Here is a 21,865-nt window from a genome sequence, read left to right as displayed (position 1 = left end):
ACACACACACACACACATTAATTTTATAGATTTTACTTAGTTCTAACCATAAGCACTATTTGCTCAGACTTAATTTTTACACATCAAGTCTCTAAATGATGGAATATTGATTTCTGCCCAAAAAGGAATTGTGGTCATCAGTGTCTCCATAGCATGTGTAGTACATACACATACTACAGCGCTGGTGTCTACTGCCCTCTACTGTTCATTCCAGTAGTTACATTGAGAAAAGACAACTACCAGTAAGGACAGTTCAATTCAGATGCACATTGTTTTGATGAAGCAGATTCATTTTGTTCAGTATCAGCATGTTTGATGAGTTGGGCATAACTAGTACTGGACTCCATTAGTTTTTGAGTATATGACCCAGTTTCAGTTAATTGTCTTTAACTTATAGCTTTAGTAATTTAAGCTGTTTCTAGCTCCAAGAAAATACTGTACCACGTTAACCGTTATCAAAAAAACCTTTTAATATGTACGTCGATCTTTGCTGTATGATGCATTTTTTTCACTTAAAATCATGGACGTGGTACTGCAAATAGTAAAATGCAATCCTGTAAGTTCAACTTCTGCTACAGCTCCTCTTGTTTAAGGTTTAAAGCAACAAGTTCTTCACTGTGATCTTCATTTAATCCCAGTGAAGAATCTGATGATATTTGCGCCTTGAGGCAACTGTTGTTCTTTGGGGCTATATAAATAAAACTGAATTGAATTGAGCTGAATTTGGTAGAGGCTAATCCACTATGTAATAGATCAGTGGAATTCAGTGTGTTTTGATTCTTATACCAAAAACAGTGGGAATAATGAAAAACACATTAGTGTCTCATCAGCATAAACGGTCATATAGTCATACGAAACATACTTAGCTGCATAGTCCCCATATTATAGAAGATTTTAAAATAAAAAGAAAGATATAAAGGGAAATATAAAAGTCTGATATTTAGCATTTAATATAACTGTATTTTATGGCATTTTATAGTTTTTTTATTTACAAATTTCAACTATTCAGTACAACGTCTATACTCTAAAAAAGTAAGAAAATGTAATACTGCATATAAGCTGCATTCAGTCACACAATGTTCCTATGAATTGTTATAAGGGAAGCATGAAGGAGGCAGAACTGCCCACTTAAAATACAAGTATATTAATACTTGAATACAGTCTTGTAATACACATATTTATTTCCTTTTTTACCCTTTCCAACTGCTACAAAGACACTATATTATAACAACAATGTTTATTTGTAGCAATTTAATGACTGTTCCCTATCAAATTATGTTATCTGTTAAAAAAAATGTTTCCAAGCAACATTTTTTAACAAAAACAAGCACATTTTAAAAACAATGTTTAAATCCGGACCTTTTTAAAAAGATGTTTTGGTGTCCGTTGTGTAGAAGAACTAGAAGAGTTACACATGAGGAAACTGTCCATCCTTCACCCTGAGGGGGGACAGAGGAAGGAATGTTTTCCCCTCATACAAAACCTTTGATCTCACACCCCCTAATCACTTCCTGAAGATTATACAGTACGTGCACCTCTGCACTGCCCACACTGTGCTTGTGTGCGCAGCGTGTGTTAATGCCTGAAGGCAACCAGGGCAGATGTAGTCTTCTAGCCTGATGACAGACAGAGATAGGGAAGAAACAGAGACAGAAGAATGATGTCATCGTTCATCAAAGAATGAAAACCAGGAAGAGTTTTAAACACATTTAGCAGCCGCGCTGAAGTGCATAAAATGTGTAAACTAAAACTAAGAAGAGTCAGCACATTTTTAAGCCACAAACACTTGGAAAAGAGTTGGAAGTGCTGGCAAAGTCATTTATCCCAGTCGTCAGTATGACTTTGGCAGGTCTTTGTACTATTATGGTTTGTGGGGGCAGTGAAGGCATCTCAGGAATAGCAGAGTCAGAACTGAGGATGCAAAAGTTAGTAGGACCTTTGCAAACTCCTACTGTGGCTATTATCTGTATTTAATTTAATTTAATTTTAATTACTGTACAGTACTCTGTTTTTGGTAACTATCGTCCATGATGTAAATAGATAAACATTTGTTTCTGTTTCTGTTCTGTGTCCTGTGTACAGTTTTTTTATATGTGTTTTTCTTGCTGTTGTTACAACCAAATTTCACTTTATGGGAAAATTAAAGGACTATTCTATTCTATTCTATTCTATTCTATTCTATTCTATTCTAATCTTTTAAAGCCAACAAAGGTCTATTAAGAGACACAAAACACAAACAGAAGTACTTTAAATGATATCAAACCAAAGCAAAGCAACCACAAATATGTGCTGTGTTCAAAAACTAGTAAAATAATAATAAAAAAAATTATATATGATATAAATTTGGTTGCTATCCTCTTTTCTATCCTCTGTGCAGTGGTCCTTCCAGGGTTTCTGTGCCAGAAACTAACCAGCAAGTGAAAGTAAAAGCTAAAACTGAGTGACAATGATATTAGACCCATGTTTTTACACAGCAAGTGCAAAAACACAGGTCCAAACCATGCAGAGACTTGACATGCCAGGCAAAATTTGAATATTTTCATAAAAATATCTAGAGTAGACGACCAGTATTTGAAAGTTATTTCCTTAAGAAAAACATATCAAGCAAAACCCTAACCCTAATCCATGAACTGTTCACAAAAACCTCTCCGAAATGTTTGCGATGGTAGGGGGAACTCATTCTTAAGGAAAGGAAACAGAGCAAAAAGGCAGCGGTAAGACAAATTACACATGAACTGAACTGAAAATCAGTGACAAGTTTCATGTAGTGAGTAATTCATGTTGGAAGTTTTCAGTTTAAATTGTCACCAGTATGACCAGAAAACAATGCTGCCCCTGCGACCTGGATAAACTGGAGAAAATGAAACCTGAACAGAAACCCAAACTTAAAAATATAACTGTGAATGCAAAACTTTCATACCAGACCCAACAACCATGGCAGATGTGAGCTGCCTTAATAGGAAATGGCTACAGGTCCCTTGAAATTGTCATACTTTATAACCTTCCTCTGCTGTGCTTGCAGAGAAGAACATCTGGAAGCAGCCCTGACTGAGTTTGTCGTTCAGAATAAAGTGACACAGGGGCAGGTCTTAATAGATGCCTATAAAACTTCTGTAGCAAGCAATGAAACTATAGATAGGCACATGTAACTCTTTTTCTTGTACTCAGGGCCACAAAAAAGTGACTGCTTCTTTTTATACAGCCTCATATGGAGTTTACTTGCAGGCATTATGGTTGCTTTATAGCCTTTCTAGATAGGTTGTGGCTGTTTAGGACATCACATACCACATCATTTGAGCACAAGAACTAAACTGGATACTGGTGGATGCTGTAGCTCCTGCTCATAGTACTCAAAGACATCAACCACACTGTTGCTAAAGAGTTGGGTTACAAAACACTACTGTGTATGTATCTCTCCTCAGAGATTACTTTCTTTGGTCTTCGTCATCTTCATCCTCCCCATCCTCCTCCTCTTACTCTCACTCCTCTGGCTCTGCCTCTTTTTCCAACATTGCCGTCCATTGCTCCAAAACAGAAGAGCTAACCTGTTGCCCTTTTATAAAGCTCTGATTTCTTAATTGCAATTATGTGTGAAAGGTGTTTAGCAATGTGATGAGTTAGCATGCAAAATAGGGCAACTGACTTTACAACTTTGAATGAGAGTGTTTCTTGCGAAAACAAGAGGTTTTCTTCATGAAAATTCTGCCAATTGCAGAGGCTTATGTGTAGTGTTTTGACAAAAGCGCGTTTTAAAACTGCTATTTGAGTGTACAGCAGGAATTGCCCTTGTGGTTTAGCAGAATTGGTTCAGGGGATGGTGCATCAGTTACATGTTGCAGTCATTGTGTCTGAAGTACAAGTAACTGTGTAAATAATTGGGAAAAAAATCTTTATTTTTATATTTGTCCACCAGGAGGCGCTACTTTCTACCATTCAAAGCATGCAGCAAAATTTCAAACTTTTTTCTGTTTTTTGCAAGGGTGCTACTGAAATAAAATGGCAAGTGTGTGCTGCCATTAGGTACTTCCGGTTGCGGCGTAAGATGGCTGCACCGACAAGAGCTCCCAGTCATCTCAGCAAAAATGTTATTATTTATTTTGTACTGCTTTCGATTTCTGTGCGCACAGCGCGATCATACACTCGGTATGACAGACAAACGCTTCTGGAGCTACGTTCGTCAGCCAGTTCGGACTTTACAGCGGGTTTCGACTCCGTGGACACTCTGCTGCCTGGGATCCTTTCTTTACTTGCGCGACGTCGAGGGAAAACAAAGAGGGGGAAACGCGCCGGAGTTTTGTGCCGAACGCGACAGAGAAACAGCAAGCCACCTCTGCCCAGCATACTGCTCGCGAATCTCCAGTCTCTGGACAACAAACTTGACGAGCTGCGTGCACGGATTAAACACCAACAAGACACCAGGAACTGCTGTGTTCTGGCCTTCACAGAGACATGGCTGGAGCCCAGCGTCCCCGACTGCGCCATCACGCCGGATGGATTCACTGTTTACCGGGGAGACCGAACGAAGGACTCAGGCAAGAAAAGGGGAGGAGGGGTGTGCCTTATGGTTAACTCGTTGTGGGCTAGAGATGTGTGTATCTTAAAAACTTACTGCTCTCAGAGCCTCGAGCTGCTGACCATTAAAGTCAGGCCTTTTTACCTCCCGAGGGAGATCAGCTCAGTTCTCCTCTCAGCTGTTTACATTCCCCCACATGCTGATAAAGCTAAAGCTATGGACGAACTGTATGACATCATTATTGGACTTGAGAACAAAAATCCAGAAGCTGCCTTTATTGTGTTGGGAGACTTCAACAGAGCCAACATGAAGAAGGTTCTCCCCAAATACTATCAGCACATCTCCTTCCCCACAAGAGGTGATCAAACACTGGACCATTGTTACACTCCATTCAAAGAGTGCTACAAACACCTCCCCCACCCAGCTTTTGGTAAGGCAGACCATTGTTCCATACTGCTGCTGCCTGCATACAGACAAAGACTGAAACAGGAAAAACCAGCTTCCAGGGTTATTTACAAACGGGACAGTGAGGCTGAGGAGGTCCTGCAGGACTGCTTTGACACAACTGACTGGCAGATATTTGTGGATGCAGCTGATGGCAACATCAATGAACTCACAGACTCTGTCATTGGATATATTGGAAAGTGCATGGATGATACCATCACAAAAACCCCTGTCTGCATATATCCAAATCAGAAACCCTGGGTAAATAAAGACGTTCGCGCCAAGCTAAAAGTGCGGACCTCTGCCTTTAACTCCGGGGATGCTGATGCATATAAAGCAGCCAGGTACGACCTCCGAAAGTCCATAAAAAAGGCCAGAAAGGACTACAGGGACAAAATGGAGTCCAGCTACCACAGCTTTGACACCAGGCGACTGTGGAATGGACTGCACTGCATCACTGACTACAAGAAGGTCAACACAGGCAGTGTTCAGCCCGCTGCATCTCTTGCAGATGAGCTCAACAACTTCTATGCTCGTTTTGACGCAGACAACAGAGAGCAGATCCTCTACCCTCAGGAGGACAGTGAGGCTGCAACTCTAACTCTGAAAACAGAAGCTGTGAGATGGACTTTTAAAAAGGTAAATCCTCACAAAGCTCCAGGACCAGACGGCATCCCAGGCCGGCTACTCAGAGTGTGTGCCGACCAGCTGGCAGAGGTGTTCACCAACATCTTCAACCTCTCCCTGAGGCAGTCAGTGGTCCCCACGTCCTTCAAAGCATCCACCATCATTCCTGTTCCCAAAAAATCAGTGGTCTCCTGTCTGAATGACTACCATCCTGTTGCACTGACATCATGAAGTGCCTGGAGCGGCTGGTCAAAGGTCACATCTGCTCCTCCCTCCCTGACACACTGGACCCTCTTCAGTTTGCCTATCGGACAAACAGAGCCACGGAGGATGCCATCGCCCTGGCAACGCACACCACCCTCACTCACCTGGAGAAAGGGAATGCATATGCAAGGATGCTCTTCATCGACTACAGCTCGGCATTTAACACCATCATCCCCTCAAAACTTGCCATGAAGCTCGTCGACCTTGGGCTGGGAACACCGATCTGCAGATGGATTCTAAACTTCCTCACAAACAGGCCCCAGGTGGTGAGAGTTGGTAAGCACACCTCCTCATCACTCATCCTGAACACAGGTACGCCACAGGGTTGTGTGCTTAGCCCCCTCCTATATTCCCTGCTCACACACGACTGTGTTGCTAAACACGAGTCCAACATCATCATCAAGTTTGCGGATGACACAACCATCATAGGCCGTCTCATCACAGGCAATGATGAGACGGCCTATAGAGAGGAGGTGATGGCGCTGTACGAGTGGTGCCTGGAAAATAACTTGACTCTCAACATCAGCAAAACTAGAGAGATGATAGTGGACTACCGGAAACGACCAGTCAGAGAACACCAGACCATCCACATCAACGGTGTCAAGGTCGAAAGGGTCAGCAGCTTCAAGTTCCTTGGAATCAACATCACTGAGGACTTCTCCTGGACCCTTCACACAGACGCTGCTATCAGGAAAGCTCGCCAGTGGCTTTACTTCCTGAGGAGGCTGAGGAAGTTTGGCATGAACTCCAACATCACCTCAAATTTTTACAGGTGTGCAATCGAGAGCTTGCTGACGAGCTGCATCACAGTTTGGTACGGAAGCTGCTCTGCCAGCAGCCGTAAATCACTACAGAGGGTGGTGAAGGCAGCAGAGCACATCACTGGCACGAGGCTTCCTGCCATTCAGGACATTTATCTCCAGCGATGCCTCCGTAAAGCACACAGCATCATCAAGGACCACAGCCACCCAGCACATCAGCTCTTCTCCTTGTTACCATCTGGCAGACGTTACAGGAGCCTGTCTGCTCGGACTATAAGACTCAAAAACAGTTTTTACCACCAAGCCATAAGACACCTCAACCACAACACTTAAACACACACAACACAGCACTCAGAAGCTACCCTGCAGCTTCACAAGTACTCTGTTTAATCTGCACTGGTCACTCCACTTTATTGTCATTGATATTTATATTTAAAAGTGCAATATTGTAATTTTCTGCTGCTCATTCCTGTGCAGTATCCCATCTGCCCTCCCGTCATATTTCTTTTCAAGATTTTCTTATTTAATCACTAGTGTACATATATTTATATTTATAGATACATATATATTTAGTCATCTTTTCTCTTTTACCATGTCTCTCTAATATTTGCTCCTTACTATTTTTCTATTTTCTTTACTATTTTCTTTTCTTTTATTATATTTTCTTCTACTGTATCATGCTGCTGAGTGACTGCTGCTCGTCAAACACATTTCATTGCAATGTTGACCCTGTGCTAACTTGCATATGACAAATAAAACTGAAACTGAAACCATTAGTGTAGAATAATGGTGTGTGAGTGTGTGCACATGGGTGTACATGTGTGTAATCTTCACCTTTGATGATTGTGCACTATGAGTGTGAAGATGGTGCCTAATCCTCCTCTGTGGACTCTGAGGCTTCCTCCATGTCCGCCTCAGAGGAAGAAACAGACCAGCTGGTGCAACTCCAGTGACAGGATGGACTTTTCCATGGGGATTACCATATTTTGGTCACAAAGACTGCAAATTCAAATTCACATTTTTTTATTTGTCACGTACACAGTCATACACAGTACGATATGCAGTGAAATGCTTAGACAACTGCTCGTGACCTAAAGAGAAAAAAAATTTGCTCTGCTACATCCCAGCTGCCACAGGTTTGATTCCAGGACCCCAAATCCTGGAGCAAATTGTGGCCATGACAAACCTGCACCACGTTCAGCGGCTTATGTGGACACAGAGGAACTGCAGGCTTATGTAGGCATGCTCATTTTGGATGGTTTACAGGTCAAAAACGTATCCAAATCAGCTGCAAGCCCCTCCAACCAGCAATTGTGAGGGCAGTGTGACTTGCTCAGACAGAGAGAGAAGAACTGGCCTCTGCACCACCTCAGCTGGAGTCCTTCTTCTTTAAGGTGTTAAAAGCAAAAAACTATAATTAATTTTTGATATTTATATTTCAGGCTGAAATAGTTTGAAAAGACTAAGCCATTAAAAGTGGAAAAACATAGAGCGAGAGTCATTATTGTTGTACTGTAACAAGGCAAGCATGTCTAGAATCTATTGCACATGCTACATTGTTGGTTAAGATACAACATGGCTAGAGGTTAAATAGCGCCATAACAATCTGATAGTCCAGACAGTAGGATGGCTGTAGCTCAGTAGGTATAGGAGGCCATTTACTAATCAGAAGCTTAGTGGTTTGATCCCTGGCTGCTCCAGTCTGCGTGCCAAAGTGTTTTTGGGCAAGATACTGAACCTCAAATGGTTCTCTGATGCATCCACTGAACAGTAAATGTTAGACAGAAAAACCTGGGTGAATAACACATGTTACATAAAGCACTTTGAGTACTTAAGTAGAGTAGAAGAGCTGTATAAGAACGACTCCATTTACTTTCAATTAATGGGTAATTACGACACATGATGGGCAGATTAGTGCATTGTACGGAGTCTCAGTATCTTAGGAAGACAATTAAGGATTGCTTAGTCAGTGATATTTTGGTAGGTGACAAAAACTGCAAGTTACATTTTATATGTATTGTTCTAATTAGCCTTGTGTGAGATTGGTGCCTGTCCAGGGTGTCCTACCTCTTACCCTATGGTATCTGGAATAGGCTGGATCTGTGGATGATATAGAACATATAGTATATGTTATGTTTTCTGACATGTTGAAATGTCCTGTCGACCAAAATGAAGACAGTTTAGCACAGGTTAGTTTGCAGTATTGTGGTGAAGTGTACAGTAGTGCATAATGCACCATGGACTGGTGCAGAGCAGGCTATGTGGTCAAAGTGAGGTTACATCAAGGTAGCAGACATCAATTTAAATGTAAGTTGATAATATTAGTTAGATTCACTCAGCAAATTTCACATTTATACTGTCTTGGGGCTGCAAATCAGCCATGATAACTCAATGTACCATCTGCATATATTTTACTGAATTCCAGAGGTGGCAAAAGTACAGACATGTACAGATACTAGTTTTGAAAAATACTACAGTAAAAGTTGTACTAAAAATGAAATGTACTCTTTGCAGCTCTTTGGAGGACCTTTCTACCAGCTATTTTGTGCAAAGCTAGCTGAGACTGCTGTTTTTCATGCAGTCTTTAAACCATAAACCTTTACCAATGGAATCCCTTTGATATTTAGCTTGACTTCACGGAAAAACGCGACAAAATAATTGTTGATGTCCAAAGGTGGGACATAACAATGCATAAATAATTCATTACTGTTCTTTAGTAGGATTCTCAGGTATTCTTCATTGAGTATTTATTTTTCTGACAAGGTTTTACTTTTTCTCTTTCCATTTTTATACAAGCATCAGTACTTTGTACTCCTTACATTTTCAAAACAGGCTGGTCATTAATAGCTCTTCAGTTAAAGGGAAGTTGTGCAGGTGTTTAGAAGTTGTGATGGCAGTACTTCACCATCGAGCTAGCACTGAATTCCACCTTTATACCAGATGTATAGGTCTCGTATAAAGAGAGTAAACAGTATACTGGTGAACTGCTACAAAGGATCTTAGGATTCCCCCACCTGGAGCTGGATTTACCCTCTACAATGTAGGCAACTGAAAATAGTTCAGATTCAAGCTGAGTAAATTCATTAGAATTAGAATTTCGATAAGAATAACATTTGTTTTCTCATTCACTACTAATATTTTTGTATTATGGTAAATGGCCTGTATTTATATAGCGCTTTACTAGTCCCTAAGGACCGCAAAGCGCTTTACATATCCAGTCATCCACCCATTCACACACACACTCCAAACTGTATTATGTTAATATAACACACGATTCAGTTACATTTGCATGAAGAGCTGGTATAAATGGCGAAGACGCCATCGCCACAGCCCTCCACGCTGTGCTGAGTCACCTAGAGCAGCGGCAAAGCTACGTCCGAATGCTCTTTGTGGACTACAGCTCAGCCTTTAATACAATCATCCCGGACATCCTCATCACCAAACTGGTCACTCTTGGCCTCCCTCCTCTCACATGTGCCTGGATAAAGGATTTCCTCACAAACTGGCCCCAGACTGTAAGACTCGGCCCTCATCTCTCCTCCACTCGCACACTGAGCACCGGCTCCCCACAGGGCTGTGTGCTGAGCCCCCTCTTGTATTCTCTCTACACCCATGACTGCAGTTCGACCCACAACAACACTCTCATCATCAAGTTTGCTGATGACACCACGGTAGTCGGACTCATCTCGAAGGGAGACGAGGCAGAGTACAGAGAGGAAGTCCTGAAGCTGGCAGCATGGTGTTCAGAAAACAACCTGGCACTGAACACTAAGAAAACCAAAGAGCTCATTGTTGACTTCAGGAGACACAGCACCGACTTGGCCCCCCTCTACATCAACGAGGAGTGTGTGGAGAGGGTCCACACTTTCCGGTTCCTTGGTGTCCTCATCTCTGCTGACATCTCCTGGACAGGAAACATCTCAGCGGTCATCAAGAAGGCCCAACAGCGGCTGCACTTCCTGAGAGTCCTCAGGAAGTACAAGCTGAACTCCAACCTGCTGCTGACCTTCTACCGCTCGTCCATTGAGAGCCTGCTAACCTACTGCATCACGGTATGGTACGGCAGCTGCACCAAAGCAGATAGAGCGAGGCTTCAGAGTGTGGTCAAGACAGCACAAAAGTTCATCGGCTGCCCTCTCCCCTCCCTGATGGACATTTATTCCTCCTGCTGCCTCAGCAGAGCAGCAAACATTATCAAGGACAGCTCCCACCCTGGCTTCAACATGTTCAGCCTGCTTCCCTCAGGGAAGCGCTACAGGTGCATCAACACAAAAACCGACAGACTCAAAAACAGTTTCTTCCCCAAAGCGATAACCACCCTGAACTCACACATGCACAGATAACACAGCCCCCCACTTCCCAATTCCTCTATGGACCACCACTGTGCAATACCAATTCTATGTGCAACAACTCAACTGTATATACATAACACTATTTATTACATATTACTTACGGCTTGTATATTGTACATTTTATATATATATATGTTTTCCCTATGTAAATACTGTCCATATGTACATAGCGCTGCAGAACTGTACCCCCCCAGCATGTTTACACTGAGTAGGAGATGCTCTGTATCTCATTGTACAACTGTATAGTGACAATAAAGGCATTCTATTCTATTCTAAATGTCCTTTAACCCTTGTGTGGTGTTCATATTTTTGTTACTCAGCCAGTGTCTGGTGGACCCGCTAGAGTTTTGGCTTTCCAAATTAACACTATCAAACAATTTTATGTTAAATTACTCAACAGATGTTTACTTCATCCCAATTACAAGCCATATGAACAGCAAACATGGTTATTTTTTCCCTTTACCTTTGTTAGATCACATTTATGAATGAATGTGCTTCTCGTTTTTTTTTTGTTTTTGTTTTTTTTTTATAAAATGTTATAAAAAAATAAATCAGTTGTAATCAAGTGGAGTGAGTGGAAAGACAACACATTTACACGTGAAGCAATATGTTTCACAACTAAATGGGATCAGCTGCTCATCAATGGTGACATTAGGCCCAGGGATGTAAAACAGGGGGAGGTGGTGCACACACTTAAATCCCACACTGTCCTGATGGCAGCTAGCTTGTCTCTCTGCCGCCGAGCTGGTCTGTCGTCTCGGTTATCAAAACGGATAATCCTGGAAATTTTGTGGAGGTTTTCCAGAGACACTGATGCACGGAAAGGTTCGTGCCGGTTTCTGCATCCCACAGGGATTCTGTGGATTCCCCTTTGGACCTCAAAACTCCTGCAAGGATAAGAACCCCAAAGTAGGCCTTTGGGGTTCTTAGATGAATTTGGTCCATCTCCTTCCACCTCTCTCCAAAAACACACCTTCCTTCTAGATTACTGCAATCCAGAATAATTTTCTGGATGGAATCTGGGATGAAAAGCTAAAATGAAGACTTGATGTCCTGCACATGAGTAACTGTCAGCCGTGTTGGCCCTGGCTTATCACAGTAACAGCTCTGCAGGGTGGCTCATTTCTTGGCAAGAAGACCATTCAATTTCACCAGTTATTGACATCCATATTTCTTCACTTGCTGTCTGGTGGGCTTGTTCTGGTCCTGGAGCTGGCAGCAGATGGGGTACTCGTCTTCGTTTTGTTACTAAATGGTGCTCAACCTCATCCTCTTCTTCAAAGTCACTGTCAGACTCAGAAATGTGAAATATTCTGAAACCTCTTTGTCAACATCATCATCCGAAGCCTCTCTCTCTTCCAAAATCAATTGGACGGCCCTCGCAGCAGATAATCTTTTGCCATCTTGATCAGTTGTGATAAAGAACCACACTGGCAAAGTCTTATTTATAGTATTATGCCCCTAATTTGCAGGTGGGACAGGGTATGAGAAAATAAAATTTGGATCCCTCAAGAAAGAGGGTAAAATGTGTGGGAATGTCAGAGCAGACGGTGTTGATAGTTGAATTTTCAACAATGTTGCAACTTTGTGCGGGAGCAGGAGGGGAAGAAAACACTATCAGCAGCACCAGAAAGGAGGAAGACAGAGTGTGGGAACACAGGACCTACACTTTCAACACTTTTATTAGACCTGGGTCCAGTGGACCCGAACACCTTGTGTGTAATGTAAATGCGTGGGGGGAGGTACAGTATGAGGTCATTGAAAATTAGTTCGGATTTATGTTCTTCACAGAAAATAAGCCAAAGCCAATGAATTTCAGATTGAAAAAATAATTCATTGTTTAATTTTTCTTTTGAGAAAAACTGAAAACGGGTCTCACAGACCCGAACACCATACAAGGGTTAAAGAGCAAATTTTACTTTCTCACTCTAAGTGCATTTCAGTGCTTGAACTTTAACTTAAGTATTTTTTTAAAAGTCAGGAATCTGTACTTCTACTAAGGAAAGAATGTCTGTACTTGTCCTGAAATCATTTTTGACCCCAGAGGAGGAAAGGAGTATGACGGTGGGAGGACATAACGAGGATTACTGTACCTTTAATCTCACACAATTACACCGATTTCTGGCTGTATGGAATAGCCAGCGGACCAGCTGAACTCTGTGACAGTGAGCCTTTCATGACCCACAGCGGATAAATGTCAGTGGAAAGCATCCCAGCAACTCCACCGCGTGTTGGGGTCTGATGCAATCTGAGAAGTGTCGACTCAGCAACCACAGCGCGGTGAGTGAAATTTGGCTGAGCTTCCGGTGCCGCTCAGCTCCAGCCGTTACCGCCACCGTCAAATTACGACTGTCAACATGTCGAAAGTGAACAGGGGTTCTCATGGATGCCGGGCCATGGTAATAGCAAGAAAGTACCTATCGGGTCCGTCCTCCCCGGTCCTGACGCGGAGCTCCAGCCAGCGTCAGCGGAAAATGCTGAGCCGGCAGCACCGCATGGCGAGCTGCAACGCGGCCGGTACCGAAGGAAACCCCGCGGCGCTGGCCCAGCAGGAGCACCTGGGGTATTTCTCCACCGGTGGACGACACGCGAAGACCAACCTGAATCTGATTTACCGGGACGTGAAAGCTTTCCTCAGTGAAGTTGGTGGAGATCCCCGGGAGGCTCGGTACTGGTTGACCCAGTTCCAGAAAGCGACTTCGGCTCATTCTCCCGCCTTTGCTGTTCTGGAGGTAAAGTTTTACTCACCAAAAGACAAAAACAAACAAAGATATTAGAATAGGTTTCATGTTTGTGGACATGAACTCCATAACGAGGAAAGAAATCACCAATGATACGTGATTAAATTAAAGATAATTATCAAATTAAATAAACTGAAGACAAATACATAGAGTTTGTACCTGCATAGTTCTTACCTGGCAGTTAGTCCATACTCAGTATACACTACAGTATACACAGTTTCATGAACTTTCTCTCTTTCTCAAAGAAAAAACAGAAATCAGGTGGTTTAAAAAAAAAAAAAAAATTCTAGTACACTACCTAAACAAAAAATGAATAAATACAGCCAAAAATATAAGCATGTACTTAAATAATCAACAAAAAACTGATAGCTCTGTAAAAAACCTATTCTTATTAGACTGAAGCAGATCCCGTGTCAGCCAACTGGATTAAATTCTAGACTCTAATACTCAAACACCGTGTTTTTCATTTTGCACCAGGTGGACAGATCAGTGTTTGACAGCAGGGAGATGGTTCAGAGCCTGGCTTTTGGCCTGTCCTTCCTGCAGCGGATGGATATGAAGCCTGTGGTGGTTATGGGCTGGTCAGATCACCTGGAGACAGGGCTTGCCAAAGCAATGTTTGGGTCTGAGTGCATGAAAGGACTAGTGAATCGGTGCCAGCAGCTGACTGAGGCGCTGCAGCAGCACACTGCCAGCGTCCTGCCATTCTTCTCTGCAGAGTCACTCCTACTTCTGCATGAAGCACCGCAGGGAAGCAGGTGAGAACTGAGAGATACCAGTTCAATCTAAGGGAACTCTTGCTTATAAATTGTGAATTTAACTTCAGTATTTATTTTACTGTTCAGATATCAATGAAGTAGGTAAATTATCTGTAAGTCATTGGCTATAATCACTGTTTATGCAATTAATCTATGCACCTGTTTTATCAATTATTTAATGGAAATAATAAATCATTATATCTGCTATAGTTATTAATTAGCCAGCTCTTATTCTTAAGGTGTCAAATACTGTGATTTAGTCCAGGCTACGGTTTTTGTACCTGCAACACTATGTACAGGGTGCCTGTAAATGGTAAATGGCCTGTATTTATATAGCGCTTTACTAGTCCCTAAGGACCCCAAAGCGCTTTACATATCCAGTCATCCACCCATTCACACACTGGTGATGGCAGCTACATTGTAGCCACAGCCACCCTGGGGCGCACTGACAGAGGCGAGGCTGCCGGACACTGGCGCCACCGGGCCCTCTGACCACCACCAGTAGGCAACGGGTGAAGTGTCTTGCCCAAGGACACAATGACCGAGACTGTTGGAGCCGGGGCTCGAACCGGCAACCTTCCGATTACAAGGCGAACTCCCAACTCTTGAGCCACGATCGACCCATCGTGCAACTGTACTCTACAACCAGTTGCACTTTTACCTTGTTATTTAACCATCAGTTTCCTAATGATTAATCACTTAAACTCCCAGAGACCAGCCATTTGGCTAACGGTTATTTTAAAATGTGATTTTTAAAGGTTCTCATTATAAATATATTTTAAATACAAGTATGCTTTTAATGATTAGTGTGGGTGAGTGAATGGCAGTGGGGGAGGTCTTCATCAATAGAGAAAAACTGTAAAAGCGGTGAGAACACAGTATAAAGTCATAAGGCAATGTCCTCTTTCACATTTTCCCTTTGGGCCTTATGTTTCACACCCTGGTTTAGACAGTTCTTAGTAAGGCTGGGCCATATCATACCGTTCACGGTAATACCAGTATAATGATGGGCAATGATAAGAAAATGAAATATCACGATAGAATATGGGTAAAACGCGCATGCCCAGTGCCTTTGTTTTCGTACGCACATGGCGGAAAAGCACGGCGGCGACGGAGAATGAGACGGGTGAAAGCGGATCGTTGAGTGAAACGGATGAACCAGAATTGGTTTGTAAAAATGCTGCAACTTCACTGGTGTGGAACTGGTTTGGCTTTCGTTCATCAGATACACAACAAAGCACAATTTTTGGTAGAGCATGCTAGCGGGCCGTCGTTAATTCCGTGTTTTTTGGAAAATGAGGCACTCTTAAAATCCTTTGATTTTCTGAAAAATCGACATTGACATCAGCAATCTGTACAAAAATCTTTTAGCACGACTTTGCTAACCTACGACCCCGCACCGCTTAATGGATTGTCAGAGCATACGGCTACTGTAGGCAGGAGCCTCGTGGAATACTGTGCTTCAACTTAATATTTCATTAATGTGTGTGTATAACCACTTTTTAAATTTTGTGTGGCTTGTTTAAATTAAAATACATTGATGTGTGTGGGTTTTTTTTGCATTAATAAAGTTGTGGAGTATTACAGTATTATGTCTCGCGTCAATTATATCGTTAGTTATATTGCTATCGCAAATTTTCAAATGTATATTGTGATAAATATTTTTGGCCATATGCCCTGCCCTAGTTCTAGGTGCTCATGAGGTTAGGCCCTTACTCTTCTTCTTTCCCTCTCCTTGCAGTGCGCCTCCATCCATTGCTATGGATACCAACCTTCTCCAGTGGAGTCTGAACTGTGGGGCAATCCCACTGGTTTGTCCGGTAGGCAGGGACGCGCAAGGTTGCTCGGTAATGTTGGACCCGACAGAGGTGACGGCGGCAATATCCCGAACCCTGCATCCACACAAAGTCATGTTCCTGAACAACTTCGGGGGCCTGCGAAGCCAAGAACAAAAGGCACAACATCTGGCTCCCACGCTGACTCTGCTATTATTGTCTTAATTTTTTAATCATTTATATTTATATAAATCATTTATATGCTTTCTATCTTGGTGCAGGTGCTAGGTACAGTGTCGCTGCCTGCTGACTTACCTCGCCTGTCCACTGCGACTTGGTTAAGCGCACCAGAACGCCAAAGAGCGACCGCCATAGCCAGACTTCTCAATCAGTTGCCAGCTGAGTCCTCTGCTGTGATCACATCGGCAGACACGTTGCTGACCGAACTGTTCAGCCACAGAGGTGAGACAACCGACTGACTTCTGTGGGTGCCACATGTACACATGCAGCCATGTATGGAGACACACCTGTTTTGAGAGGCACCATATTTGTATGTGTGTGAAGGTTGTTTTGGCGACCACCTCAAAAGATTTTAACATAAGTTTTTTTGTCTGTTCTGTTTCTCAGGGTCTGGAACGCTTTTTAAAAATGGAGACCCCATACACCGGTCAGTAGATATTACACAAACTCCGCCAGTATGAATTCAAACCAGGTCATAATCCAACATTAACCCCAAACAAGACATTACTTTTACCTCCACACATGTACCAGCATAAAAAAGAATACACTGCTATACAGGGAGTGCAGAATTATTAGGCAAGTTGTATTTTTGAGGAATAATTTTATTATTGAACAACAACCATGTTCTCAATGAACCCAAAAAACTCATTAATATCAAAGCTGAATGTTTGTGGAAGTAGTTTTTAGTTTGTTTTTAGTTTTAGCTATTTTAGGGGGATATCTGTGTGTGCAGGTGACTATTACTGTGCATAATTATTAGGCAACTTAACAAAAAACAAATATATACCCATTTCAATGATTTATTTTTACCAGTGACACCAATATAACATCTCCACATTCACAAATATACATTTCTGACATTCAAAAACAAAACAAAAACAAATCAGCGACCAATATAGCCACCTTTCTTTGCAAGGACACTCAAAAGCCTGCCATCCATGGATTCTGTCAGTGTTTTGATCTGTTCACCATCAACATTGCGTGCAGCAGCAACCACAGCCTCCCAGACACTGTTCAGAGAGGTGTACTGTTTTCCCTCCTTGTAAATCTCACATTTGATGATGGACCACAGGTTCTCAATGGGGTTCAGATCAGGTGAACAAGGTGGCCATGTCATTAGTTTTTCTTCTTTTATACCCTTTCTTGCCAGCCACGCTGTGGAGTACTTGGACGCGTGTGATGGAGCATTGTCCTGCATGAAAATCATGTTTTTCTTGAAGGATGCAGACTTCTTCCTGTACCACTGCTTGAAGAAGGTGTCTTCCAGAAACTGGCAGTAGGACTGGGAGTTAAGCTTGACTCCATCCTCAACCCGAAAAGGCCCCACAAGCTCATCTTTGATGATACCAGCCCAAACCAGTACTCCACCTCCACCTTGCTGGCGTCTGAGTGGGACTGGAGCTCTCTGCCCTTTACCAATCCAGCCACGGGCCCATCCATCTGGCCCATCAAGACTCACTCTCATTTCATCAGTCCATAAAACCTTAGAAAAACCAGTCTTGAGATATTTCTTGGCCCAGTCTTGACGTTTCAGCTTGTGTGTCTTGTTAAGTGGTGGTCGTCTTTCAGCCTTTCTTACCTTGGCCATGTCTCTGAGTATTGCACACCTTGTGCTTTTGGGCACTCCAGTGATGTTGCAGCTCTGAAATATGGCCAAACTGGTGGCAAGAGGCATCTTGGCAGCTGCACGCTTGACTTTTCTCAGTTCATGGGCAGTTATTTTGCGCCTTGGTTTTTCCACACGCTTCTTGCGACCCTGTTGACTATTTTGAATGAAACGCTTGATTGTTCGATGGTCACGCTTCAGAAGCTTTGCAATTTTGAGACTGCTGCATCCCTCTGCAAGATATCTCACTATTTTTGACTTTTCTGTGCCTGTCAAGTCCTTCTTTTGACCCATTTTGCCAAAGGAAAGGACGTTGCCTAATAATTATGCTCACCTGATATAGGGTGTTGATGTCATTAGACCACACCCCTTCTCATTACAGAGATGCACATCACCTAATATGCTTAATTGGTAGTAGGCTTTCGAGCCTATACAGCTTGGAGTAAGACAACATGCATGAAGAGGATGATGTGGACAAAATACTCATTTGCCTAATAATTCTGCACTCCCTGTATATGTATGTGTGTGTGTATATATATATATATATATATATATATATATATATATATATATATGTGTGTATGTATGTATGTATGTGTGTGTGTGTGTGTGTGTGTGTGTGTGTGTGTGTGTGTGTGTGTGTGTGTGTGTAGGTATAACTCTCTAGATGGAATTGATGTGGATTGTTTGCTGGCGCTCATCAACAAGTCGTTTGAGAAAACTCTGAAGAAATGCTACATTGACTCTCTGAAAGGCCGACTCCACTCCATCTACCTTTCTGAAGGGTGAGTGCAACTATTCAAATGAAAGAATACCCAGACCGAAGGTAAAAAACACCACTTCATTAATTCCAGGTCTTTTTCCCTTCTACTACAATTCTCAAAAATGATTTTCACTGTCAGACAGGAAAAAAATCACTGACAAGCGCAAACTACTCTTTACAATCAGTACGGATTTAGAACAAGCCAGTCTACAACATGAGTGTTAACAGGTCTCATAGAAGAAATGACAAATTGACGAGACAATGACAAAATACAATAAGAAATTCATGGCTGGGGTATTTCTTAATCTTAACAACACATTTGATACGATTAACCATGAAATATTATTAGGATGACGGGGAGTGGGAACCAGACCTTGTGAAAATGGGAGAGTATAAATCGGAACGTTTGGACATTGTGTGTGGTGTACCACAGGGATTCGTCTTGGGGCCACAATTATTTATTATGTTTATCAATGATTTATGCAAAATGTCAGATTGTTTAATATTTGTTTTATTTGCTGATGACACAAATATCTTGGGTGTGACTTCTGAAATGAGCAAAATTTAGAAAATGGTTTGATATAAGTAATTGCTCATTCTGAAAATGAGAAAATTCATTCAAAAGTCACTTTACAGTTCTTGTACTTAGGATGTACTTTAGTTACAGTTAAAATTGAAATATTTTTTCAATCTTGTAGAGGTATTAATCACAGTGTGGAAAATGCAATGTATAAATGTTTGGTTTTGTTTGGTTTTGTAAAGCTATATTTCTTTATGTGTTATTGTGTGTATATATGTATATAGTGAATAGAGATTTCCATGGCAACTTGTTATCTTTTACTTTATTTTTTTCAATTTACAATGAATTTTGTTGTTTTAGTTATATTTACATGTTCAAGGTAAAGCAGAAAATTAGTCAGTCAGTTTATATATGTCCAAATATGGTTTGAAATAGTTATCAGCATCACCGACTGTGAGAATGTCAGCTGTTGGACATCTGTGTCCTTCCAGGTACAGCGCAGCAGCTATCATCACCATGGAGCCGGTGAACAGCGGCACTCCCTACCTCGACAAGTTTGTGGTGAGCAGCAGTAAGCAGGGCCAGGGCACCAGCCACATCCTGTGGGAGTGTATCAGACAGGACCTGGGTAAACTCTTCTGGAGGTCTAGAGCCACCAACAAAATCAACCCCTGGTAAGACGTGAGCTTTTTAGACTTTCACACTGGCATTTACATTACATGAACCACACTATGAACAAACATCTAAATATATGTTAAAGACTGCAGAAAAAAAAGATGACAATGTGATGATGATGCAATGTGCTAAAGTCTTGCTCCTTATTGGCTGCTTTTTCACTCATTTTTAGTCCAGTCTTTTCGTTGACCATTTCAAGAGAATATTTTGTTTGTTTGACATGTGTTCTCTCTCTTTCCATCAGGTATTTTAAGCATTGTGATGGCAGCTTTGTTAATGGTATGTGGACTGTGTTCTGGTTTGGCCTGACGGACATCAGAGATTCATACGAGCTGGTGGAGTACGCCAAGAGCCTTCCTGATTCATTCCACAGTGCTCCCACCTCCTCCCAGCAGCCTCCTCCACCTGCTGCAGGATCCTGACTCACCTGCTTCCCAGCAGTTCACTATGTAGCTCTTCAACCTTGAAAAATTGTGAACATTAAAACTTTTAGGTCTAAGGGCCTGGAATTTCATTTTGTTCAACTCTGCACCATCAAACACGGTGTTCTCAGTTTTTCTACACCTTGAAACCAGAACCTAAAGTTATGTGAAGACTTTATTAGTGCAGCTTTTCTCACTTACAGGGAAATGTGTATGTATGTGTATCCATTCAAAGCTGGGTCCACACCACACATGGAGCAGCTCATTGTTTCGCTTTCTCATTTTGTGCTGCTCATTGTAGTCCCCACCCAGTTCTGCAGTCACTGTCAGCTTGACCACGTGATGATGAACTGAATGAACCAGGTTATCATCTGCTGTAAGTTCTGATTAGAGTTGTTTTCCAGTTCACACCAGCTGCACTGCAAGATGACCTGAAGAGGCAGCAAACTGGCCTGCTGATATGGGAAATGTGAGACAGGAACAGCTGCAGCTCTTCCAAAGACAAGAGTGAAAGAAATTATCCACTAGTAAAATAATCATTTTTCTTGGACACATAAATTAATTAATTAAAATGTGAAGTGAGTCACCAAATACACTCGGGCATCAGTTAACATAGCATGGTAGCCTGCTCAACTAAACTGTGTGGAAAACACCACAGTGTTTTAACAAAATATAAAGAATCCTCTTTTTAAAAAGAAATATGGCCACAATCTAAATCATTCTAGAGACATGAAGCTCAGGTTTTCCACTTTGCTAAGGCATACGGACATCTACACACAGGGGGCTACTTTACTTGAAACCAACCCCTGATGTCCAGAGTGGACTCTGAAACACTGCCAGTGCTGTGTAGCTAACAAGTTCAGCACTTTTAAAAACTGCTGATATATCTGACAGCACAGTAATAAAGGCGGTGTTGAAGTTCAGACCATTTGGCTCATGCCAAATGTAATTTCTGGGGACCAACATGATTTTATTAATAAACACATTCCTGTGATCGAGTCATCAAATACATAAATATGTCCAAATGACTTTAGAGTACACAGTCATATGTATGGGGACCACAGTTGGTGATGAATCTTAGTGCCCCATGAAAAACACTATCCAATTAATGAACAGAAGCACATCTACAGGGAGTGCAGAATTATTAGGCAAGTTGTATTTTTGAGGAATAATTTTATTATTGAACAACAACCATGTTCTCAATGAACCCAAAAAACTCATTAATATCAAAGCTGAATGTTTGTGGAAGTAGTTTTTAGTTTGTTTTTAGTTTTAGCTATTTTAGGGGGATATCTGTGTGTGCAGGTGACTATTACTGTGCATAATTATTAGGCAACTTAACAAAAAACAAATATATACCCATTTCAATTATTTATTTTTACCAGTGAAACCAATATAACATCT

General features: G+C 41.9%; 2 protein-coding genes and 1 long non-coding RNA gene across 3 annotated transcripts; 2 read left to right on the top strand and 1 right to left on the bottom strand.

Moving 5' to 3' along the window:
* Nucleotides 1-1,053: 1,053 nt before the first annotated feature.
* LOC147331745 (uncharacterized) lies at nt 1,054-14,188 on the bottom strand. Its single transcript, XR_015128721.1, has 3 exons — nt 13,055-14,188; nt 7,444-8,709; nt 1,054-1,616 (listed from the first exon to the last, which is right to left on the bottom strand). It is a non-coding gene; the product is annotated as an uncharacterized LOC147331745 (long non-coding RNA).
* Nucleotides 4,043-5,815, top strand: LOC147331746 (uncharacterized). Its single transcript, XM_086290434.1, has one exon. The coding sequence runs from the start codon at nt 4,043-4,045 to the stop codon at nt 5,813-5,815; it is 1,773 nt and encodes a 590-aa protein (XP_086146560.1).
* On the top strand, nt 12,997-21,500 carry nags (N-acetylglutamate synthase). Its single transcript, XM_086287951.1, has 8 exons — nt 12,997-13,693; nt 14,180-14,460; nt 16,202-16,415; nt 16,517-16,697; nt 16,863-16,902; nt 18,735-18,866; nt 19,856-20,038; nt 20,284-21,500. The coding sequence occupies exons 1-8, from the start codon at nt 13,319-13,321 to the stop codon at nt 20,459-20,461; spliced, it is 1,584 nt and encodes a 527-aa protein (XP_086144077.1). The 5' UTR covers nt 12,997-13,318; the 3' UTR covers nt 20,462-21,500.
* Nucleotides 21,501-21,865: the final 365 nt, after the last annotated feature.

The sequence above is a fragment of the Aulonocara sp. 'chitande type north' Nkhata Bay genome, linkage group LG4 (genome assembly GCF_057382095.1).
Source record: "Aulonocara sp. 'chitande type north' Nkhata Bay isolate Kocher_YH1m ecotype deep benthic linkage group LG4, A_spYH_male_GT1.1, whole genome shotgun sequence".
In the NCBI taxonomy this organism is placed as follows: Eukaryota; Metazoa; Chordata; class Actinopteri; order Cichliformes; family Cichlidae; genus Aulonocara; species Aulonocara sp. 'chitande type north' Nkhata Bay.
Note: the sequence above shows the minus strand (reverse complement) of the source record. Positions and strands in the feature narration are given on the sequence as shown.

Excerpts from the sequence above, each read along its gene's own strand:
- LOC147331746 (XM_086290434.1), top strand. The coding sequence starts at position 4,043 with ATGGCTGCACCGACAAGAGCTCCCAGTCATCTCAGCAAAAATGTTATT.
- nags (XM_086287951.1), top strand. The coding sequence starts at position 13,319 with ATGTCGAAAGTGAACAGGGGTTCTCATGGATGCCGGGCCATGGTAATA. Across the intron at positions 13,694-14,179 it reads CCGCCTTTGCTGTTCTGGAG|GTGGACAGATCAGTGTTTGA; the intron begins GTAAAGTTTTAC and ends ATTTTGCACCAG. Across the intron at positions 14,461-16,201 it reads GAAGCACCGCAGGGAAGCAG|TGCGCCTCCATCCATTGCTA; the intron begins GTGAGAACTGAG and ends CTCTCCTTGCAG.